The sequence below is a fragment of the Leishmania mexicana genome, chromosome 26, assembly GCF_000234665.1.
Source record: "Leishmania mexicana MHOM/GT/2001/U1103 complete genome, chromosome 26".
NCBI classification, from domain to species: Eukaryota; Euglenozoa; class Kinetoplastea; order Trypanosomatida; family Trypanosomatidae; genus Leishmania; species Leishmania mexicana.
In genome coordinates, this window is record NC_018330.1 from 128462 (window position 1) to 147675 (window position 19214).

At 61.5% G+C, this 19214-nt stretch overlaps 5 protein-coding genes across 5 annotated transcripts; all 5 read right to left on the reverse strand.

Annotated features, from left to right (window-relative positions):
• Nucleotides 1-1414: 1414 nt before the first annotated feature.
• On the reverse strand, nt 1415-2836 carry LMXM_26_0500 (conserved hypothetical protein; the record flags this gene model as incomplete). Its single annotated transcript, XM_003876305.1, has 1 exon — nt 1415-2836. The coding sequence occupies one exon, from the start codon at nt 2834-2836 to the stop codon at nt 1415-1417; it is 1422 nt and encodes a 473-aa protein (XP_003876354.1).
• A 4169-nt stretch (nt 2837-7005) lies between these two features.
• Nucleotides 7006-10464, reverse strand: LMXM_26_0540 (conserved hypothetical protein; the record flags this gene model as incomplete). Its single annotated transcript, XM_003876306.1, has 1 exon — nt 7006-10464. The coding sequence occupies one exon, from the start codon at nt 10462-10464 to the stop codon at nt 7006-7008; it is 3459 nt and encodes a 1152-aa protein (XP_003876355.1).
• A 1373-nt stretch (nt 10465-11837) lies between these two features.
• LMXM_26_0550 (galactofuranosyltransferase lpg1-like protein) lies at nt 11838-13454 on the reverse strand (the record flags this gene model as incomplete). Its single annotated transcript, XM_003876307.1, has 1 exon — nt 11838-13454. One exon carries the CDS (start codon nt 13452-13454, stop codon nt 11838-11840), a length of 1617 nt encoding a protein of 538 aa, XP_003876356.1.
• A 1252-nt stretch (nt 13455-14706) lies between these two features.
• LMXM_26_0560 (conserved hypothetical protein) lies at nt 14707-16815 on the reverse strand (the record flags this gene model as incomplete). The annotated part of the gene is made up of 1 exon (XM_003876308.1): nt 14707-16815. The coding sequence occupies one exon, from the start codon at nt 16813-16815 to the stop codon at nt 14707-14709; it is 2109 nt and encodes a 702-aa protein (XP_003876357.1).
• Nucleotides 16816-17910: 1095 nt separating this feature from the next.
• LMXM_26_0570 (conserved hypothetical protein) lies at nt 17911-18363 on the reverse strand (the record flags this gene model as incomplete). The annotated part of the gene is made up of 1 exon (XM_003876309.1): nt 17911-18363. The coding sequence occupies one exon, from the start codon at nt 18361-18363 to the stop codon at nt 17911-17913; it is 453 nt and encodes a 150-aa protein (XP_003876358.1).
• Nucleotides 18364-19214: the final 851 nt, after the last annotated feature.

A 19214-nucleotide genomic window follows, 5' to 3' on the forward strand; every position in this document is an offset into this window, starting at 1 on the left:
GGGGAAGAGTACACTTGTTAGCACGCGTTCAAGCACACACGTGCGCACGGATAAGAAAAAGCAAGGGACAGAGGTGTGTGGGTATGGGAGAGGGGGAGAAGAGGTCGGGAGAGGGGTGATGTCTTGGAGATCGCTGTCCTCATTCGCGAGCGCGTATGGGTGCGCGCCTCGGTCAGCGTGAGATGAGCCGTGGTCAACTTCACCCCGCGGCTCTCCGCATGCTCCGCGTCTCCTCTCGCTGCTGCTGGTGGGCCAACCGCAAGTCCACCAAACGAGTGGGTGGGGAGGGGGAGTGCGGCGGGAGGCCCGAGCGGCAGGCAGCTGCGGAGGGACAGACAGAACGGAGGACCTGTCGCGAGGTGAGCGAGGATGGAGAAGGAGCCGTCAGAAGGGCCAGGCAGCCCCCAGCTGCATTCAACGACAACGTTCTGCAAGAGGAAGCGCAAGCTCCCAGAGTGTCATACACGGAAGCACACCCACGCAAACAGAGAGTACGTGGGCAGAACCGTCCACGTGGCAGACATGCTCAGGAGGCGGCGAGCGGGTAGACAGAGAGAGCGAGGACGGGAGCGAAGGGGGAAAAGTGCACGCACCCGAGACATACAGGCACGCGTCGCTGTGCCACACAGCCTCCGAGCGCCTCCGCGAACGAGAGAGATCTGTGCGCAGTGGAAAGGGAGGGAAAAGTGGATTGGAGGAAAACAGTGGAGGCACTACGAACACCCTTCTCCTCCGCACCGCCTTAAGCGCAGGACGCCATTCGGGGGGTAGCGTAGGGCGCAAAAGGGAGAAAGAGAGGCGGACGCCGTGCAGTGTAGTGAGTCACACCGTCATGGCATCCGCTACGCAGCGCCAGCAGGCGCACACGCGAACAAGAAGGACAGAGGTGCTCGAGCGCATTCCACGGTGGGGTAGAAAAAAGGGGTGGACAAGCAGAGCGAACATCAAACAGGGGAAGGGGGGAGCGCGTGGACGCATACTCGGCCTCCTCCCCCTCCTCCTCTCCCTCTCCTGGCGGTGTTGGGGTGCACTCCTCCCCCCTCCACGACCACCACCACACCCATTTATCCATCACCTCCCCTTCGTCTACCATCCGTGCATCCCGCCCCCATTCGCATTCCTTCTCGGAGGCGCAGAAGAAGAAAACCAAAAGTCATGTTATGTACATCGGCAGCAACCCACAGCGGCAGTCACTGCAACGCAGCGCTTACCTCAAGCTTCAAGAGGCACCCCACGAAGAAACGCGCAACGTAATGGACCCGACACACAGCCGAAGCGGTCACACCCCGTGTCGTCTGACCCGTTGGGGCATATGCGCTCAGGAGGAGACAAAGGAGTAGGGAAAGACTAGGCGGTGCGAGAGTCATCACCGCCGCCGCGGATCCTTCTCTCTCCACTGTACACTGACCTTGTCTCATGCGGCAGCCGCGGGTGCAGTGTGCTGCTGATAGGAGAGTTTTTGCTGTTGGTAGAGCGCCGTCTGAGGACCTGCTGCGCGGTTCTTGGCCTGTCGCTCCTCCAGCAAGTTGTCCAGTCTCTTCTGGGCAACGCGTGAGATGCTGTTGCCGTTCGTCATCAGCGCCACAAGCCGCGCATTCCGCAGCGCTGCATCAATGAGCTGCGAGGCGCCCTCCTCACCGATATTGTTGCAGGAGACATCGACGACGGAAATGGTGATGCCATCCATGATGTTCTGTGCGAGGCGCGCCGCTGCCTCGTCGTCGAGGGCGTTGTCGCTAAGGTTGATTTCCTTGAGGGAGATGGACGTGCTGAGCAAGCTGGCAACGCGAAAGCCGCCGCTAGCGGTTAGCCCACACGAACTCAAGTCCAGCTTCTCCAGAACGCTGCGCTGGTGAGAGGTAAGAACCTGCGTGAGCTCGTTCGCTCCCACCGGGCCAACCTCGTTTCCAGAGAGCGACAGTACGGCGAGGGAGGTGTTCTTGGCAAGACCCTGCTGCGCAATCGTCCTTACACCGTTCGCCGTCAGCGTGTTCAGGCGGATGTCGAGTTCCTCGAGGGTTTCATTGGCTTCGAGCATCGCGGCAATGCCGCCGGCGGCCTCGTCTGTGGCGTGGTTGTTCCCCAGTGTCAACCGCTTCAGCTCCCTGTTCGTCTTCACGGCATCACAGATGGCTATAACACCCGTTGGACCAAGGTAGTTGCCATGCAGCTGCAGAACCTGCAGCACCGATACAGAAGTACGTAGGATGCCGGCAAGACACTCCGCACCACTCGGGCCCAGCTCGTTGACGGAGAGATCAAGCGAGGACAGGTACGTGTTGCGCTCCAGCGCCTTTGCCACGAGCGCCGCCCCCTCAGGGTCTAGCCTGTTCGATGCCAGCCCGAGCCGCTTGAGCGCCGTGGACATGGAGACGGAGCGCAGCAGGCGCTGCACGTCGCTCGCGGATAGGTGATTACCGCGGATATCGAGAACCTGCAAGCTGTGTGACACGTTCACCACCCCAGCCAGCCCGTCGCACCCCTCCTTGCCGATGTCGTTGTAGCAGATAAACACCTCCGTCACCGGTGAGGATTCGAGACAGGAGGCAATCTTCGCCGCCCCCGTAGGCCCCAGTTGGTTATCCATGAAGTCGATGGTGTGGATAGGGGTATCGGACTCGCGATCCATCAGAGCACGGCAGATGCTGTCGAGCTGCTGCTTCGAGATCTGCCGCCACGGAATCTGTATACGGCGGTGGCCATCGTCGACGCTTCTGCCGATGACCGCGAAGGATGCCTGTGATTTGGCGCCCTCAGAAGCCGGCACAGCGGCGGGGATGATGCCGCCGGTAGACGGCGATATGCCGGAGGAGGCTCGTGTCACCTTAGCCGACATGCCGGGAGGAGGAGACAATAGAGAGTGCAAGCACCACCTTCTATAAAGATGTGTGTCTCTGTCCTACACCAATGGCGTCTCTCTTCAAGCGATTTGTGCAGTGCTGGTGGTGGTAAAACTCGCAGAGGCCGATGGACACGTGGGTGCGAGACTGACTGAGACCCCAAGCGCCTTCTGAGCGTCGGAGGGGGAGGGAGGCAGTCGGAGGTAGAAAAAGATACGCAGGCGTGGAGGCGGGGTGCAAACACAAGTGACAAGGAGTGACGTCGCTCGAGCTGCCCTCGTAGGTGCTCAAACGGCTGGCCGCACGATGCCTTTGAGGCAGAAGGTGCATTGAGGTGCCGTGCTCATGAGCGGTCGCTCTAGCGGAATCCGCGCCATTAGGGGAGGGATGGGAGGGAAAGGCTTTGGTTGACCTGTGGCGCTTACGAGTGTCCTGAGTGCGCCGTCCCAACAGTTTGCGTGGAGAAGGACAGCCGAGGCGCACGCAGACACAAAGAAATGAGCAGGACAGCACAACCCATCCAGACAACGAGATACGCGCGCGTGTGCATGTATGAAGGAGGAAGGAGACAGAAAAATGGGTGGGGGGAGGGGTCAAACCGAAGGGTACGCAGCCAGCCGAAAACGACGCGGCTGCTCGTCGTCGCACACTCCACCGGCTGCGCGCGGAGATTGGGGGAGGAGAGAGGTGAGAGCTAGAGACGTACAGAGAACGAGACGGTCACATCACCGCCCCGCCCAGCACCACCACCGCAACGCGCACGCCACAGAATATGTACACATGAGTGGGAAGCACCCAAAGAATGTAGAAACACACTCGAATCCGAGCATGACGAGCATAGAGGCATCCTGTACAGTGCGATGATGCGTCAGAGGGAGAGGGGGGAAGGAGGGGCAGTGCGCGCGCAGACCGCCGGAACTGCAGCACCCAAATCTCCAAGTCCGCGCGCGCTGCTGCAGAGAGGGAAAAGAATACATAACAAACGGCAATATATGCCCCAGAAGCGCCTGTGTGCGCCCGTGCGTACGAGCTGGTGTGCGTACAAGATTGAGAGCGCCAGATGCGTGTCTCCCCTCCCTGCTCCCTGAACAGAGGAGTCGTCGGAGATTCAGCGTGAGGCACGGGTATAGATGGCGCCGCCTCGGCACCCCGCGTCCATTGCCGTGCTAGCTATATCTCATCTATAGCGGTCTCCGCCGATGTGGTCCACGAACTTGCCGGGGTAGTGATGGTTGGCCAACGCTGGCTGCTAGAAGCCAGTGGAGGCATCGACCTGCGGTAGAGGGGGAGCAATGTGGTGCACATCCTCGAAGACCGCACTTCCCCCTCCACATCGTCGCCATCTTGAGAGGCGTTCGAGTGGAAGTGAGTGTTGTACTCCTCGCCTTCAGCCACCGCGTCCCTCGAAGACCACTGCGAGGTGGCGCCTACGAAGGTCGCTATCGTTTTTCTGGGGTGGTCTCCGCAGCCGCAGCGTGTCGAGGGTCGATACACCGGCCACAGGTGTGTCATCCCAGGCTGGTGTAACAGTTGCCGCCGCTTCCTTCCGTCGTCGCCGGCGTCGGGAGCCAAGGCGGGGCTGTCGCCGGTGGTGCCGTAGGGGTAGCGCCACGGTCGCGGGTCTTGCTCGGTGGCGCAGATTCTCTGAGCGACATGGTCTCCAGCAGCCTGTCGGCTGACGTCGTCTCGCACAGCGCAAAAAAGTAGCGAAGCCGCATGTTGGACGGAACCGCGAATTCGTCACTCGCCGACACAGCGCCAGCGGCAGTGGCAGCAGCAGCAGCCGATTCGGCAGCGGTCTCCCTGTCGGTGCTTGTGGGTGAGGCAGTACTGAAATCGGAAAAATCACCCCCCCCAGCGCCGCCCTGCCCGTCCACTGCGGGCAGTGTAGTGCCACTATGGCCACAGACACTGTCATCGCCGCAGCAAGTTCCTGCGGTCGCCTTGGGCTTCTTGTTGGAGTCTTTCGGCGTGCGACCCCTTCGGTCGCTGTAGCTTCCGCAGGCGGTGTCGTCTGATGTGCATAGCGCTAGCGTCACCGTGTACCAGCGGTGCATCTCGACCAAGTCCATGAGTTGCATCGACTTCAGCAGCCCGTAGCACACCTCCTTCTCAGTCACTTGCATCAGGTTCACGTCGCAGTGCGGAAGCTGCAGACCCCTATCGACGCGGGACTGCGCACGGTGCTGCAGCCACTCCAGTAGAACTACGTTATGCAGCGCCACACAGGAGGCACGGGAGAAGAGGTCCTCTGTGCTGCTCGTGCAGCACGACGCAGGTTGCAATCACGCATGACTCCAGAAAAAAAAACCTGCTGAGGATCGCCGCCGAGCCTGCAACTCGCCGCCCTCGCCGCCACGTCTTTGTCCGTTTCGCTCAGCTGCTTCGCCTCGGCAATACAGCCTGCAGCAATGGCGTCCCATGCGCGAGCAGAGCGCGCGTAGCGAAGCGGGCGGAAATAGCTCGGCACCGGATCAATTCTCAGCGAGGGCAGTGGTTTGTTCGTGGGCGGCGAGGCGTGCAGGGATGGGGGACCGAGGGAAAACGCTGTTTCCCACCGCGCTCGCCTCGGCAGACACGGGGCGCTGGTCACACCCCTGCACTGTGGCCACCATGTCCCGCATTCGGCTTTTCACGATGCTCCTGCAGCGAGTGCGAGCGAAGTGGCCGTACGCCACAGTGCCCTTGAGATCCGCGGCGTGGGCGGTGCGCCTGACATCTGCGACGTTCTGCGCCGACTCGTGGACAAGAGTACGGCTAGCATCCGAAACGGGCGCCCTGCACAGTGTGTGCGGCATCCGCAATGCGCACGAACGAAGAGAGCAGAGCACGAGCCAAGATGAGGGCAGATGTATGCATGGGCACCGCGCAGAGAGCCGGGGTGCGGCCGTTCGGGTAGGGGACTGGGCCACGGATGGCCCAATGAAGGGCCTCGAGCTCACGCACAAACACTCACTTGCGCGAGAGGTTCCGTTTTCGGCGGGGTGGGCGAGAGGGACGCAAGAGGAGGGGGCGGATGTGAAAGGCGGAGCCGAACCCAACCGGAAGAGAGGCGATGGGTGCGTGTGTGCGAGGACGTTCAGCATACAAACAACTAAGCCAGAAGGCAAACCATGGAGGGGGGGGGCGAAGGAGACAAGCAGAGGGCTGAAGCAGCCGTCGATGGGGGAAGGAAAAGGGAAGACGGAATACAAGAAATGAAAATATCGAAGACGTGTGAACACACCCACCACACTCAAGGACCTGCATCAGACGCCGGCACGAGCACGTGACGACAGAGATGCACAAACACAGAGAAGCGGATGGAGGTTGAATAGGGTGAGATGGATCGGTATTCCCCCGCGCCTCCTCGGTGAGTGCATCTTTATGAACAGAGACGCTGCTCACACAGTACACCTCCCGGGACCCGCCACGCGGTGCCAAAAGCCTGCCGGTGTAGTCTGTGCCCCCCACCACCACCTCGCACCTGCGTTTGGCGGAAAGGCACGTCTCTTGCAAGCCGCAGAAGAGAGCGAGTGTGCCGGGGTGGGGGGAGGGCGCGCGCCGCCGGTGCAGGAGGAAAACGCGACACGATGGTCGCGCTCGATGCGCGTGAGCGATGGGAAACGGGCACCATGGCTTGAGTGGAGAAGTTCGCCGGTAGCGCCGTCTCTCAGTTTTCGAAGAGAGCGAGACTCCGAGACGACAATGACGTCCGTGTGCGCGGTGAGGGAGAGCGAGAGAGGCAGGGGCAGAATGAAGAAGGGTGAGGGCGGGCGAAAAGTAAAAGCACAGGTGATCAGAATAACGCAATCTGTGAGCGGAGAGAGGAGGAACAGCGGGTGTATGGGGAAGGGGGAGGGGGAGGGGGGGGCACGCTCGCACGGTGCAGGCCTTCATTCACACCCGCGCTCGTGTGTTCGGCTGTGCGACATCTGGCGTGTCGCTACCGAGCATATACGCACGCGTCGTTTGTTCTCCCTGTCTTTGGTGGCTGTGCGTTCACTGCACAATATATATGGATATATGGGTGAGGTGTCGGATGCATGTCGTCGGCCACTGCGTTGCTGCACGCGGAAGACATAAGGCTCCGCGCCGCTTCTGGGGATGCTGTGGAGGAAGTGCGAAGCAGCAATGGGCGAAAAGTCACACAGAGAGAGACCCTCATTCACATGGCGCGCTGCCCTCATACGGCGGGCCCCTGAAGCCGACCCTGCATCGCCTCCAACATCTGCGCCATTTCCGCCACACCGGCCTTGGCGCTGTCGTGTCGCTGCAGCTCGCCAAGTAGACTCAGCGCTGCTGAGGCACCCTGCGTGAGAAACACTCGGCGCACCACCTCGTACAGTTCCACGCTCGTGTACGATGATACTGACGGTATCGCAGCGGCGGCCGGGGGCACTGACACGGCAGTTGGCACAGAGGTGCGTTGACCGGAAGGTGACGCGACGCCGTCGTGCTGCGCCGACAATCCAGTAGACACAGCATGGGCCGCCGGTTCACTGGTGCGTGGCGTCTCATCGGGAACTTTGAGTAGTGCAGCGTTACCGGGCTTCGTGTCATGGACAGCGTTGCCTGCATCAGGCCACCAATGCCTTCTCGCATGCGCCATTGACCGCACCGCAGGACTGCAGTACTCAAGCAGGCCGGCAGCCAACTCAGTCGATACACCGTACGCCTGCACAACGCCCCACACAAAGTCGAAAAGAGGCTGCAGCAACAGGCCCCACACCTCCCACGCCGTTGCCGTCGTCGCCGAAGGTGACCTTCGCGCTGCGCCCGCTTCCACCGTCTGAGCCAAGTGGGATGCGCAGGCCTGCAGCGCCGATACGTTACCCACAGCTGCCACGTCCTCCATCGCGTGTCGGAGAAGCTGTGCGCACCCATGCAAGAACGCCACAATCCGCATAGTGGCCACGACGCCGTCACCACGGACATCAGGGCAGTCCCTGCGCCTGGCTAGGAGGCCACTCATGCGCAGAGCAGCCGAGAAGCCGGCGACGACGGCGACCGCGCCGGCTGTACTCGCTGCCTCCCCGCAGAAGCACGCATGCAGAAGAGCGTGCAACGCGTCGTGAAACGCAACTGCAGCCGCAGGGTAGTACAACGCCGCGCCGTCCGCATGGGGACCCCGACCAAGAGCCACGTCCAAGGCAGCAGCAGCAGCAGCCGACGTCGTGCCGTGTTTGTATGGATAATCTAACTCTAACAGCACCGCCTCCAGCCGCCACTCCTCCTCAGATGCAACTGCGGACGGCGACGTCTTTCCGAGGGAAGAAGCGGTGGTGCCCTGCACCGCTGCCTTCCACGCCCTGACCTCGTTACCGCCTGCCATCAGACATGTGTGCGGGAACAGAGCGCTCAGCGCGTGGGCGGTCCACTGCAGCGTCGGCGCGGCCTGGCACGCTCCGCCAGTAGCGGTGCCTGCTCCTCTGGTGACCCCGCTACACTCGTTGGGGCAGAGATGGAACAGCGATGTGCACGACGGCCACACAGACGGGAGGCACACCGTCGCTGTCCACGCGCAACGAGCATCGCCACTACTGCTGATGGCAACGTAAAGGGTGTCACTGAGGTTCTCGGACGCTACCATCGAGTCCGGCGTGTCGGCGGCAGAAACTGCGCAGACGAGGCGCAGCCGACTCGACGGATGGGCAAAGGAGGGTGGCAGCGACGCGAGAAGCGAGGAAGAAATCAGCGGCACCGGCATCAAGGGCGAGATGGCCGCGTCGGAGGCAGAAGCAGCAGCAGCCGTCCCAATTGCCGTGAGGGAGAGGAACAGAAGCTGCAGAGGACTCTGCGGACGCGAGCAGTGGACGAAGCGATCCCCAACGGCTGAGGCGACCGTCACGGGGCTCATCGCTGAGGTCATGTCCCACGGCTCAGCTGCACCCGCACTGTTGCGCCGGCACAGCAGCAAGAAACCGGCATGGCCACCGCATCCCACGTACTGTGCGTCGTGGAGAGCGTGCGAGGGATCCAGCTTCACTGCACTGACAAGGGTCGACACCGCGTCACCATGCTCCCCCATTGCACCTGTGCCTGTGGGGACGCTCGCCACGCAGAGCTGCGAATCTGTTCGGAGCAGCCACACACCCCGGTTAGGGCTCATGGCCAGCACCGAAGAGGCGCGGTGCCGTCGACGGCGACGGCCTCCCTCGCCCGAGACGAGCACACCCGATACAGCGACAGACGGTGTTGTGGCGAGCGCCAGCGCCCTTTCCATCCATGTAGAGTGGCGCCACTGGTCGGTAAATCCCCACGGCGGTGCGACGAGGAGGGCGCCGCCGCAGACGCCATCACAGGGCCGAGAGACGGCAATGGATTCTGCGGCGGCGGACGTGTCCAGCTTCGAGAACAGCAGGCGAGTCCCGACGCAGCATGTGTAAATGACAGTCATAGATGGGTCGTCTCTGCCCGCCAAAGTCAACGCGTAGTGCGCCTTGTCGGTCACGAAAGACTCAAACACCAGCATGTGACCTTCGCTGGTGTAGAGCGCAAGCTCCGAGACGACAGAACGGCAGCAGGGCACTCGGCTGGCGCCGCGTGCGGGAAACCGCAGACGATACCACGCCCCTGTAACGTGGCAATGCAGCAGAGACCGAAGGACGCGCTGACGAGCTGTCGCGCCGCGCAGCCCAAGATGAAGGAGCAGCGGCTGCAGCGCACCACTTTGCTGCTCTCCGTCGTGCAGGGAGAGATAGCTCCCGCGCAACACCAGCGTCGCCGAGGCACCGCCGTCCCCGGCAGACGCACACGCAGATAGTGCCGCGTCGTGAATGAACGTATCGGCCAGCAGCACAGCTGCGTCCCCCATGGGCATCAGCGCCACGCGCTGCACGCCCTCACTGACGAAGCGCAGAGATGCATGGTAGGTCACCCTATGCTTCTTGTGCCGCCTGCTGACCGAGGGGCGCAGCAGTACGAGCGCGCGACGGCACCGCTGCGGAAATCGAACGAGAAGGGCGACAGTCGGCAGGCTCCTGGCCACACACACCAACCTCATCTCCCTGAGGATGCCAAGGTACTCAGGTGCGCAACAAACCGCGTTCGCGGAGCAACAATTCGCCTCTTCAGCGCTGGCGATCGCCGCCTCCAAGGCTCGGCCGTCAGTGCCATCGACGATGCTGATCTGAGCGCTCTTGCCTCGCGCCCTTTCACCTGACCACACGCTTGACAAAGTGGAAGCCTTCACGCGAGTGCTGCAGGTGCTCACATCCGTCGCGACAATGTCCGCAGGAGAGAGCGGTAGTGTGATGAGTCCGTCGTGTAGCTCACAAAGATCACGAGCGTTACAGCAGGTGACGCGCGCGAAGTGCGGTTTCGACTTCTTCACGGTGACGCCATGGCATTTGCCTAGGAGATCAGAAAACCTGCCTCGTGAGAGAGAAGGATGCACCTGGATGAGCACGTCCAACGTGCACGTCACTGTCGCAGAGAGCCAAGCGGGAGCGCCAGCACCACAAGAACGGCCCGCTGCGGTGGCGTCGGGTGCTTCGTTGGTAGATGGCGCCACTTCGCAGGAACACGCACTTGAAGCAACGCAAAGCAGGGTGGCATCTTTTAGTGAAGGGTCGCCAGACGGAACGGATCCAAGGGCATGATGGAGGTCGCACGGACTGGCTTCTACGGCGATAGTCTCCATTTAGCTTGAGCTACGCGGCCACGTAGACAAGGGGCGGTCGTTTGCGTCTCTACGCGTGGAGAAGGGAGGGGTCTACGATGACGGCAGCGGCAGCACTGCTTTCGTGGCGGTTTTTGTGGCTACTCTTGATGCACAAAAGCATGTACCTCTTCTATGAGCGTGGGTGTATGTCTATTCTAGGTATGCCTGGGTGTGTGGGGGGGGGGTCGATTGCGGCACCTCAGCAGAGGTGCGGGGAGCACATCCACAGCAGCACACACGCACACGCACACACCAACACAAGGGAGAAAAGAGGGGGGCGGCGAGAAAAGTGCAACGTCGCCTTCACGTTGCATCAACACGTGTGCGCGCGAGGTTGCGGGGGTCTGTCAGTCTCTGTGTTTGTGGGTGAGTGTGTATATCTCGCTCCCACGGCGGCACACGGTGAAACGTAAGACAAGAGGCGGCCAATAGGAGAAGGAAACCGCAGTAACAGCTGTCATCGCAACGGCACAGCGCACGTGTACGGAGGAGGGAGTCCGAAAAAGGGAGAGAGAGATCGCATCACATGGGTCGGTGCAAGGGATCCATACACACCTACACATTATGCGCAGACAGACAGTCCCTGAAGCCCATCCAACTACCCTGGTAGGGCAGCACTATACAGATCAACGACCTCCTCCCTACGCTCTCCTCTCGCCGATTTCTCAGAGAGAGAGACGTCTGTATTATCGGTTCGCCTCCCATCGCTGTCGCCCACACGGTGTGTTGCGGCCTTTTTTCTTGTGTGACCAGACTTCTGTGTTGGACGAGAAAAGGGCAAGGGAGGGGAAGCGGAGGAGAGAACAAGAGCCAGCGACGAGGGGGCAGCAGAGTGCGGAGCCAGCCAGCAAGTTGGTCAGAGCAATAGCGCCTATTCGCGGGATGGCTCACTGTGGGATGGCCCTCTCCCCCTCTTATCAACGCGTGACTCGCTCGCGCCCTCGTCTCTTTCGCTCTTCCCCCACCCCCTCGCCCGTCCCTCACGTCGCACATGCCAAACCCGAAAAGGAAACGACAACAAAAATGTAGAGAGGAAGACGCGGCACAGCATGAGAGAGCGCCGGACGTCAGCGCACCCGTGAGAGCTGCTCGCTACATTGGTAACGCTGCTGCTGTCCGCTGCTGCGACCGAGGTAGCATCACGCTGCAACAGAAGGAATATGATAAGAGGCATGAAAGAGCAGTGAGAGGGCGTGGAAGAGATGCGGACAGGGGCGGCGTCACGAAGTTGGACAGGATGGCTCTGGAAGGTCAACGGTGCGGTCCAAGGAAAACACAAGCCCCCCCCTTCCCAGCGGTACTCTCCCGTCCATCCTTCTTCACCCACCCACTTCAGCTTTCCGCCTACTGGCCTAAGGACTGACAGCCCGCAGAATGACGTCCGTGTTATAGCTCTCCACGTCAAGGATGCGCCGCCCCACGTCGCGCAGCCACGTCCGCAGGTTCGTCAGCCGGCTCCTATCCACCACCCACGCGTCCAGCGGCAGGCGCCGTTTACCAGCGAACGCCTCGGCGCTAAAGGGTTCCCGCTTTGTGTACGCCTGCATGAGCTCCGTCATGGACTCCACGCCCCACTTCTGCTGCATATACGCGTACTGCACCCCGGCATAGAAAGCCTTGCGGCACTCACGTCGAAGGGCCTTGCCGTCCGGGGACAGCGTCGGCCCCGTAGCTGCCTTGCGAAGCCCCCCGAATCGACCCTCCGCATTGTCATCGCCGTCGACGTCGCTCGTGGCTTGGTTGACGCAGTCGAGGTCGAAGGAGATGACCTGGTTGTTCATCGCAGCGTTATAGTCTTCAACGAAGCCGAGCAGGTGTGCACGCCAGCGGTAGTCCGTGTCGTCGTAAAGGATGGGAAAGAAATTCTCGTCAAAGAAGCCGACCGTCAGCACAGCCAGGCGCGAAAGGAAAACGCTCGTGTACTCGCCGCGGCTGTTGGCGAACATGAAGGACGTGTACCCCACCATCAGCTCCGCGCGCCTGGACGGGGTCATGTACCGAACACGGTCCGGCAACAGCGCGGACGTGACGACAACCAGTTTGCGGTCATGTTGCTGGGGAAGCGGGATACCCGGCAGAAGCGGCGTGCGCAAGCCGTCGGGTTGCCGGATCAGCGGCGTGTACTCGTTCGGCTCTGTCGCAACCTCCTCCTCCAGGGCTTCAATCATATCCTTGTCCCTCGCTGTCGTCTGGTAGGCGCCTGCCACAGCCTGTTCGAGCGACGCGAACAAGAAACGCACGTCGTTGTGCACAATGTGGAGAAAGGGCACCTCGCTGAACGGGTGGCGGAGGGCCTCACGCAGACCGGCATTGACGGCGCCGGCGTAGCCAATGTTGTCGGGAAACTGGAAAACCGTCAGCCGCCTCGTGAAGGCGAACACGCGGCGCAGCAGGTGAAAAAAAGGCGTCACCTCTGGCGTGTCGCCGTTTTGAGCGAGTACGATGTAGCGGTAGGGCATCGTCAAGTTGCAGATGAGCGCCTTAAGATCCTGCGTGTTCTCGAGGGTGACGGAGATGAGAAAGGGTGCGTACCGGTCGGAGGCGAGGTCATCCCGCTCCACCTCTACTCCCGTGTCGGGGCTGACGGAGAGACGGGTGGCAAGACAGCGCGCAAACTCGATAAACGAGATGCGGCGCTCGTGAGGGCGGAGCGGAAAGACATCGAGGACGTCGAGTTGCGCGATCTCTGCCGCGTATCGGTTGTGTAACTCGTCTGCGTCGCGCTGTGATCTCTCCGTGGGTTGTGGAGCGTCGGAGATGATGTGCGTGGTCTCAGTTGGGGCCTCTCCCGCTGCATGCGCGGCATTGCTCCCCTCGTCCACAGCGGGACGCGGCAGCGGTGCCGCGGTGGTGATGGAAGTGAGAGTGCTAGGAGAGGCGTCAGTGAAGGCGAGAGTGGAGATTGGCGGTCCTGGTATTGCCTGCTCAGTCAATCGAGGCGACAGCGATGAGGGTGGCACTGGCGTCATCGAAACCGTGGGCTCTGCTACATCGCTTGAGGAAGTGTGATGCAGCACGAGGAGGCCGAGCACAAGGCACACTAACACGCACACACCGCCTAGGAGAATTGGTCGTCGATGGCGCCTCTTGTAACGCAGGCCACGGCGGGCGGGGTGTAGTCTGCCGCTCATGGCTGCACTTCGGCACGGAGATGCGCACGCTCGTCTCGAGGTTGCTTCTTGACGGCGCCCCACAAAGCCCAAAAGAGGGGAAGGGGGCCTGCGGCAAGGAGCCGGCGTGCTGAGCCGTGCCGTCGAGAAGGAGAGGTGGTGGCGGAGGACAGCGGAAAGTGACGAGATGGGCGTACATTATCGAAAGGCGGCAGGAGGCAGAGAGAGGCAGACACAGGAGCACCTCAGCATACCGCCAAGAAGCAGGGGGAGGGGAGGGGGCAGTTGGAAGAGCCCGCTATGGGCAGTGAGCCACCACACGCCACGCAGGTGCCTGCAGGTGTGCGGATACAGCGCATGGCACCGAATCTGCGCCGCGGCGTGAGCGAGGAGGAGAAAACAGCCTTCGAGGGTCACCCGTCATCCCCGTTTCAAGCGCAGTGGGCCGTTACATACTTGACTGCGCGTATGCTGGCATGAAGAGAACGGATGAAGAAGGAGGGCCGACTCGGCGTGCCGTCTCTGCGTGCGACACGACGATGGGAGCAACAGCGGCTCACATGCACGCATACACGACGAAACACGCGCGACTACGCAAGGACACGGACAGGGGACGTGTATGGCAAACAACGGGGACAGGGAGAGGGAGAGAGAGATGCGTTAGAGAAGATACCATCTATGAGACACAAACACAGAACCAAGAGAAGAGGAGGGGGGCGACAAGACGGAAAGTCCACACTCACGCACGCACATCGGTGCACAAACGTAGAAGACGCGAGAGGGAGAGCCGTCGTGGTGGCGGAGGCAGCGCATGGACAAGGCAGAGGAACAACGCGCGCAGACGTCAGAATAGGGCTGACGAGAGGAAGGCGAGTGTGTACGTGTATCTATGAGAGAGCGAGAGAGGGAGATCGGCAAGGCGCTCAAAAGAAAACGATCGACAACATCTGCCATCACGCAGATGTGTGCACGAGTACGCAGCCAGCCGGGGGTGGGGGTGGGTAAGAGGGAAGGAAAAAGGTGTGCGTAGAGGCGCTGCGATCACTCTGATGAGCGAAACTCTGCAGCCGCGCGCAACAACAGTGAACACGGCATAGCGGAGACAGCGTCTTTATCGCTGTGGCTGGGTCGCCTGCTGCGGTTTCTGCACCGCCTTCTCCTTGAGCAAGCGGTCGTAGAAGACTTGGTTCACCGGCACCGCCGTCCACGACGTGCCGACAAAGACCCTGTGTGCCACCACCGTCTCCACGTGGGCCAACACCGCCAGGCTGGAGGACTCATGCGCGACAAAGACGTAAAGAGCGTTGCCGGGGTGTGCGAAGGTGTCGAGCGGCTCCGCCTGCGCGTCCCACTGCTGCGCCGTCACGCCGACCATCGTCAGACCACGACGATCTGCCAAGACGGTGGAAGCGGCGACAACGTCGTCCGCGAACTCCACGGTCAGCGACGGTGGCGCCTCGAGCAGCCCGTCCACATCACGAAGGGCAGAGGGCAGCACGACAACACTGCAGCCGTAGCGCACGGCCGCTATGAAGGCCGCGTTTGCCTCCCGCACATCAACCACACCTACCACCGCAGCCACGACTTCACCGCGCAGGGTAGAGTCCTTCACTGAGACGAGTCGGCCCGCCCTGCTAACCTCAGAGAGCGCCTGAGGCATGCGCGGAAGTGGCGACACTGACGGGGAAGCAGCAGGCAGTGCGGTTCCGGGGGTTTCGCTCGCTGGTTTGTGGTCGCCCTCTGCAGGCCGCGGCGACGGCGACACCGACACCAGCGACGAAGGCGCTACGTCGGCATCGGCGTCCGCATCAAGCACCTTTCCATCTTCCTCGTTATCTTGTGGCACCGCAGCATCAGCAATGTGACGGTGAGTCTGCGGCACCTGCGTCGTCGAGCGGGACCGGTCGTGCGAGTCGTCGGGGTAGTCGCCCGGCGAGCTGGGAGAAACGCCGTCGGTGTCCGATGCGCCCATACGCGGCACTACAGGGGATACGCTCGTAATGGTAGCGATGTTGACCGGTGGTACTCCGAACGGCGCCGGCTGCGCGTTTGAGCCGTCACCGGTGGCGCTGTGGCGGCTCATCGTGGCAGACGCGGTTCCGCGCGAGGTTGGTAGCATGTTCATCGACGCCGACTGCGCGCTCAAGTTCCCCGCTGAGGACGACAGTGCCGGAATCGGACTGGCGTCCATGATCAGCGACGGGCGTGCCGGGGACGGGGTCTTCACGTATGTGGAGGCAGCATCAAGATCGTTGACGTCCTGCCGTGGTCGCAGTATCTCCGTCAGGTTCGCGGAATTTGGCCGCACATGCTGCGCCACCTTGAAGACGACTATGGAGAAGATGGGCAGAAAGAGCGCCACCGGGATCGCTGGCCCCGTCTTCTGCCACGACTCCCACACCTCCTGCACGCCGGAGCTCACCTGCTCTGCCATGGCGGCCGCCGCCGCAACAGCGGACTCTTGCTCCTGCTTCTGCATCACCTCCGAGAGCACTGGGATGCCGTGACGGCGCAGCATCCACGCGGCCGGCACCTCCAACAAGCTCGGCAGCGATGCTCGCACATCGCGCAGCCACTCCGGCACGTTCAGGTACCCCGACGGCAGGCTCGGACAGGTACCGGCGCCGCTCGCGGCACTACCCGGGTAGGCGCCTACGCAGGAATCGGCCATGCCCGCGCCGCTGTCGACGAAGCGCTTGGCAAAGGTTGTGGCTAGTCGGCAGATGCTCCCAACAGCGCCGCTGCCGGCGGTGGTAAAGGCGAAGTAGTAGAGCGGGCGTCGCAGGAAGCGTAGCGTGGACCGCATGCTCACCACGTATTCGTTCTCGTAGTAGAGCGAGGCGAAGGTCGAGCTCAGCTCCGACTGTGGGGAGCGCAGCACAGAGTCGCCGTAGGACATGGAGCCGTAAATGCTCGAGTAGTCCCCGTCGTCGTAGCTGAACGAGTTGGATGCAGCTCCGCCGTTCGAATAGTAGCTGGCGGTACCGGTGAAGTCCTCCGATTGCACGTGCATGCCGCTCGTGCGCGAGTGGGAAACATAGGTGCGACTGACGGAACTGTAGTCGAGTGAGGAGGCGGCGTCTTCGGAGATCTGGCTGGACGGGTCGTAGTCGCCATCGTCCTCCTCGTCCGAGTAAATAGACATTGAGCTCTCCTCTATATCAAGCGGGATGGAGTCGTTGAGGGAGCCGACTCCCCCGCCATCCTTGACTTTGCTCATGACTGGCCTGGCGAGCTCGCTTCGCCTGGGTATCTATGTTTCCCTTCTTGCGCTCAACGAAAGAGGCGTGTGACAAGTGTAGACGCGGTCGAGCTTGCGCGGCTCGCGGCTGCGCAGTGGCCGTTCGGAATGCGTATGAGATCCCTCCCCCCTCCCCTCCCCAGCGTACGTCAGTGTACACTAGCTGGAAGACGAGGCGGGTTTGGAGTCCTCTACACACGGCAACAACGACAGCGTACGTGCTCGTGTTCGTGTAACCTCTCCGTGAGCAAATCTCTCTAATCTGCGATGCGCAAAGCCGAGAAATAGCCACACACACGCGCGCGTATACCTACGTGCATACATATATGTATGTGTGTATGTGTGTGGGGGGAGGGAAGAGGCAGATCAGGGGGGAGGGGGTGACACGTGGGGCACTGGAAAGGGATCTTCGCACGTGTGTGTGTGTATATGTGTGCTGTGTGCCGTGCATCCACACATACGCACGCACGCAAACACGAAAAGGGAAGGAGACCCCCGAGGATGGGGTGAGGGGAAGGACGAAGCGCACGAGAGTCACTGGCAAGCACTCTCCATGTTGCGTGGCATGCACATCTTTGAGCGCACCTCTCCCTCGAGACCATGCCCCTTGCTCCTCCACCCCTCAACATTACGCACCGGTTAAGGCATACACACGCGCTCAGGTTCAGGGGGTGCCGGTGGCACACGGGAGCGTAACTTCTCCTCCCGTGCCTCTCTCCGCGCATCCCACGCGCACACAGAGAGGCGCGTTGCTCCCCATTCACATGGATAGGTTATGGGCGCACCCGGATGCATGTGCGCAGATCTTACCTTGTGAGGGCTTTTTTCTCTGCTGGGGAGAAAGACGGCCCCCCTCTCTCTCCGCCTCCTTCGCAGACATCAAGCATTCAAACGTCAACACACGCACACGAGTGGGTGTGCCGTACGGGTATGGAGCACGCGCTCATTGCAAACGGCATCGCCTCCACGTCACAATATACACGGATCACCGGTAATAACAAGCAGCTGAAGCGCTGTGTCAGCCTCGCACTGGGTTCTAGGCAACCCGCTCGCTCACGCTCTCCGCATCCGTGGCTACTGTGTGCACTCCTCCACCTTTCGTAAAAGCTCCGTGTACACTACCGTGCTGTGAATCTGCGGAACGAGAGAGAGCAAGCCGCCCGTAAAGTGCCCCTTCGCCCGGCTCCCAATCAGCGTCAGGATCGACCCGCCAGGCTCCATCAGCTGTACCACCACAGCATCGTGGTACTGAGCGGTGATGTAGGTAGGGGTGCCGAGCTGCAGCTGCTCGAGATTTTGGAAGTACCGAGCGCCACTCACGGTGACGTTGCTCTCCATTGGCAGCTCGTCCTCCTGTCCATCGCCGCTGCCGCTGACGCCGTTCACGTCGCCGCCCGTCGAGCCTGGCGTACCGAAGCAGGCGAGAATCGTGTTGCCCTGCTTGTCAGACACCACCACCTGCGTCAAGAGGCACATGTGGATGAGCTGGTTAAAGTACTGCTCCACCGCAGTACCCGGGGCGTCCATCGTGGCGGCGATACACACGAAAACGGTGCCGGCGTTGTTGACAGGTTGACAGAGGGAAAATAGCAAGGGGAGGAAGGACAAGAGAGCAAGACGATGCTCTCGGTATAGTGCGCGGAAGTATTGTCGCAAGTGCGCGCGCGCACACACACACAATGAGTTAACGAGGCAAACGCCTCTGGGTAATGCTGCTCTGCGCTGAAGATGGCATGGAGGCAAGAGGGAGAGGGGGGAGGAGATTTACATGCAGGCGCCCACGCACAGGTTGAGGAGCAGGAGGAGGAGACAGGCAGCCAGACGTGTACGCTGAGATGTCGAGAAGGCCGACAGGAGGGAGGGAGGCAGGAGGGCCAGCGAGGCGACGGCAGTGCCTGTGCGCACGCTGACCCTTACGGACACACATGCCGTCCTCTGCACGCATGCTCCAATAGGCAGACTCAGAGGGGAGAAACAGAGAGATCCAAAAAGTCGCCCTCTTCCCTTTCGCGTGTTGCCCTGCACATCCTCTTGCCGTCTTGTGTGTATCGATGCACCTGGTGGGAGGCGCACTTGTGGTCGTCATGGTTGTCGTCAAGATCGTCGTCTGTAAACAGAGAGAAGATGGTGATGACGAGCAGCACAACGAAAACGTAGCGAGCCTTCACTTCCCCTCCCCTCCCCTCCCAGTCCACAGAGAGAGAGCACCAGCACAAGGAAGGAGCAGCAGCATCCACATGCGCGCTCCTCACACAAGCCAACAACACCGGCAGTAAGGCAGAAGGGGAGCGAGGTCAGGCCACGCAGCCAAGAAGGTGGAAGAAGCGGCATACGCGCATAGATCGAGAGAGAGGCGTTGATGGTGGGGAGTAGGCAGG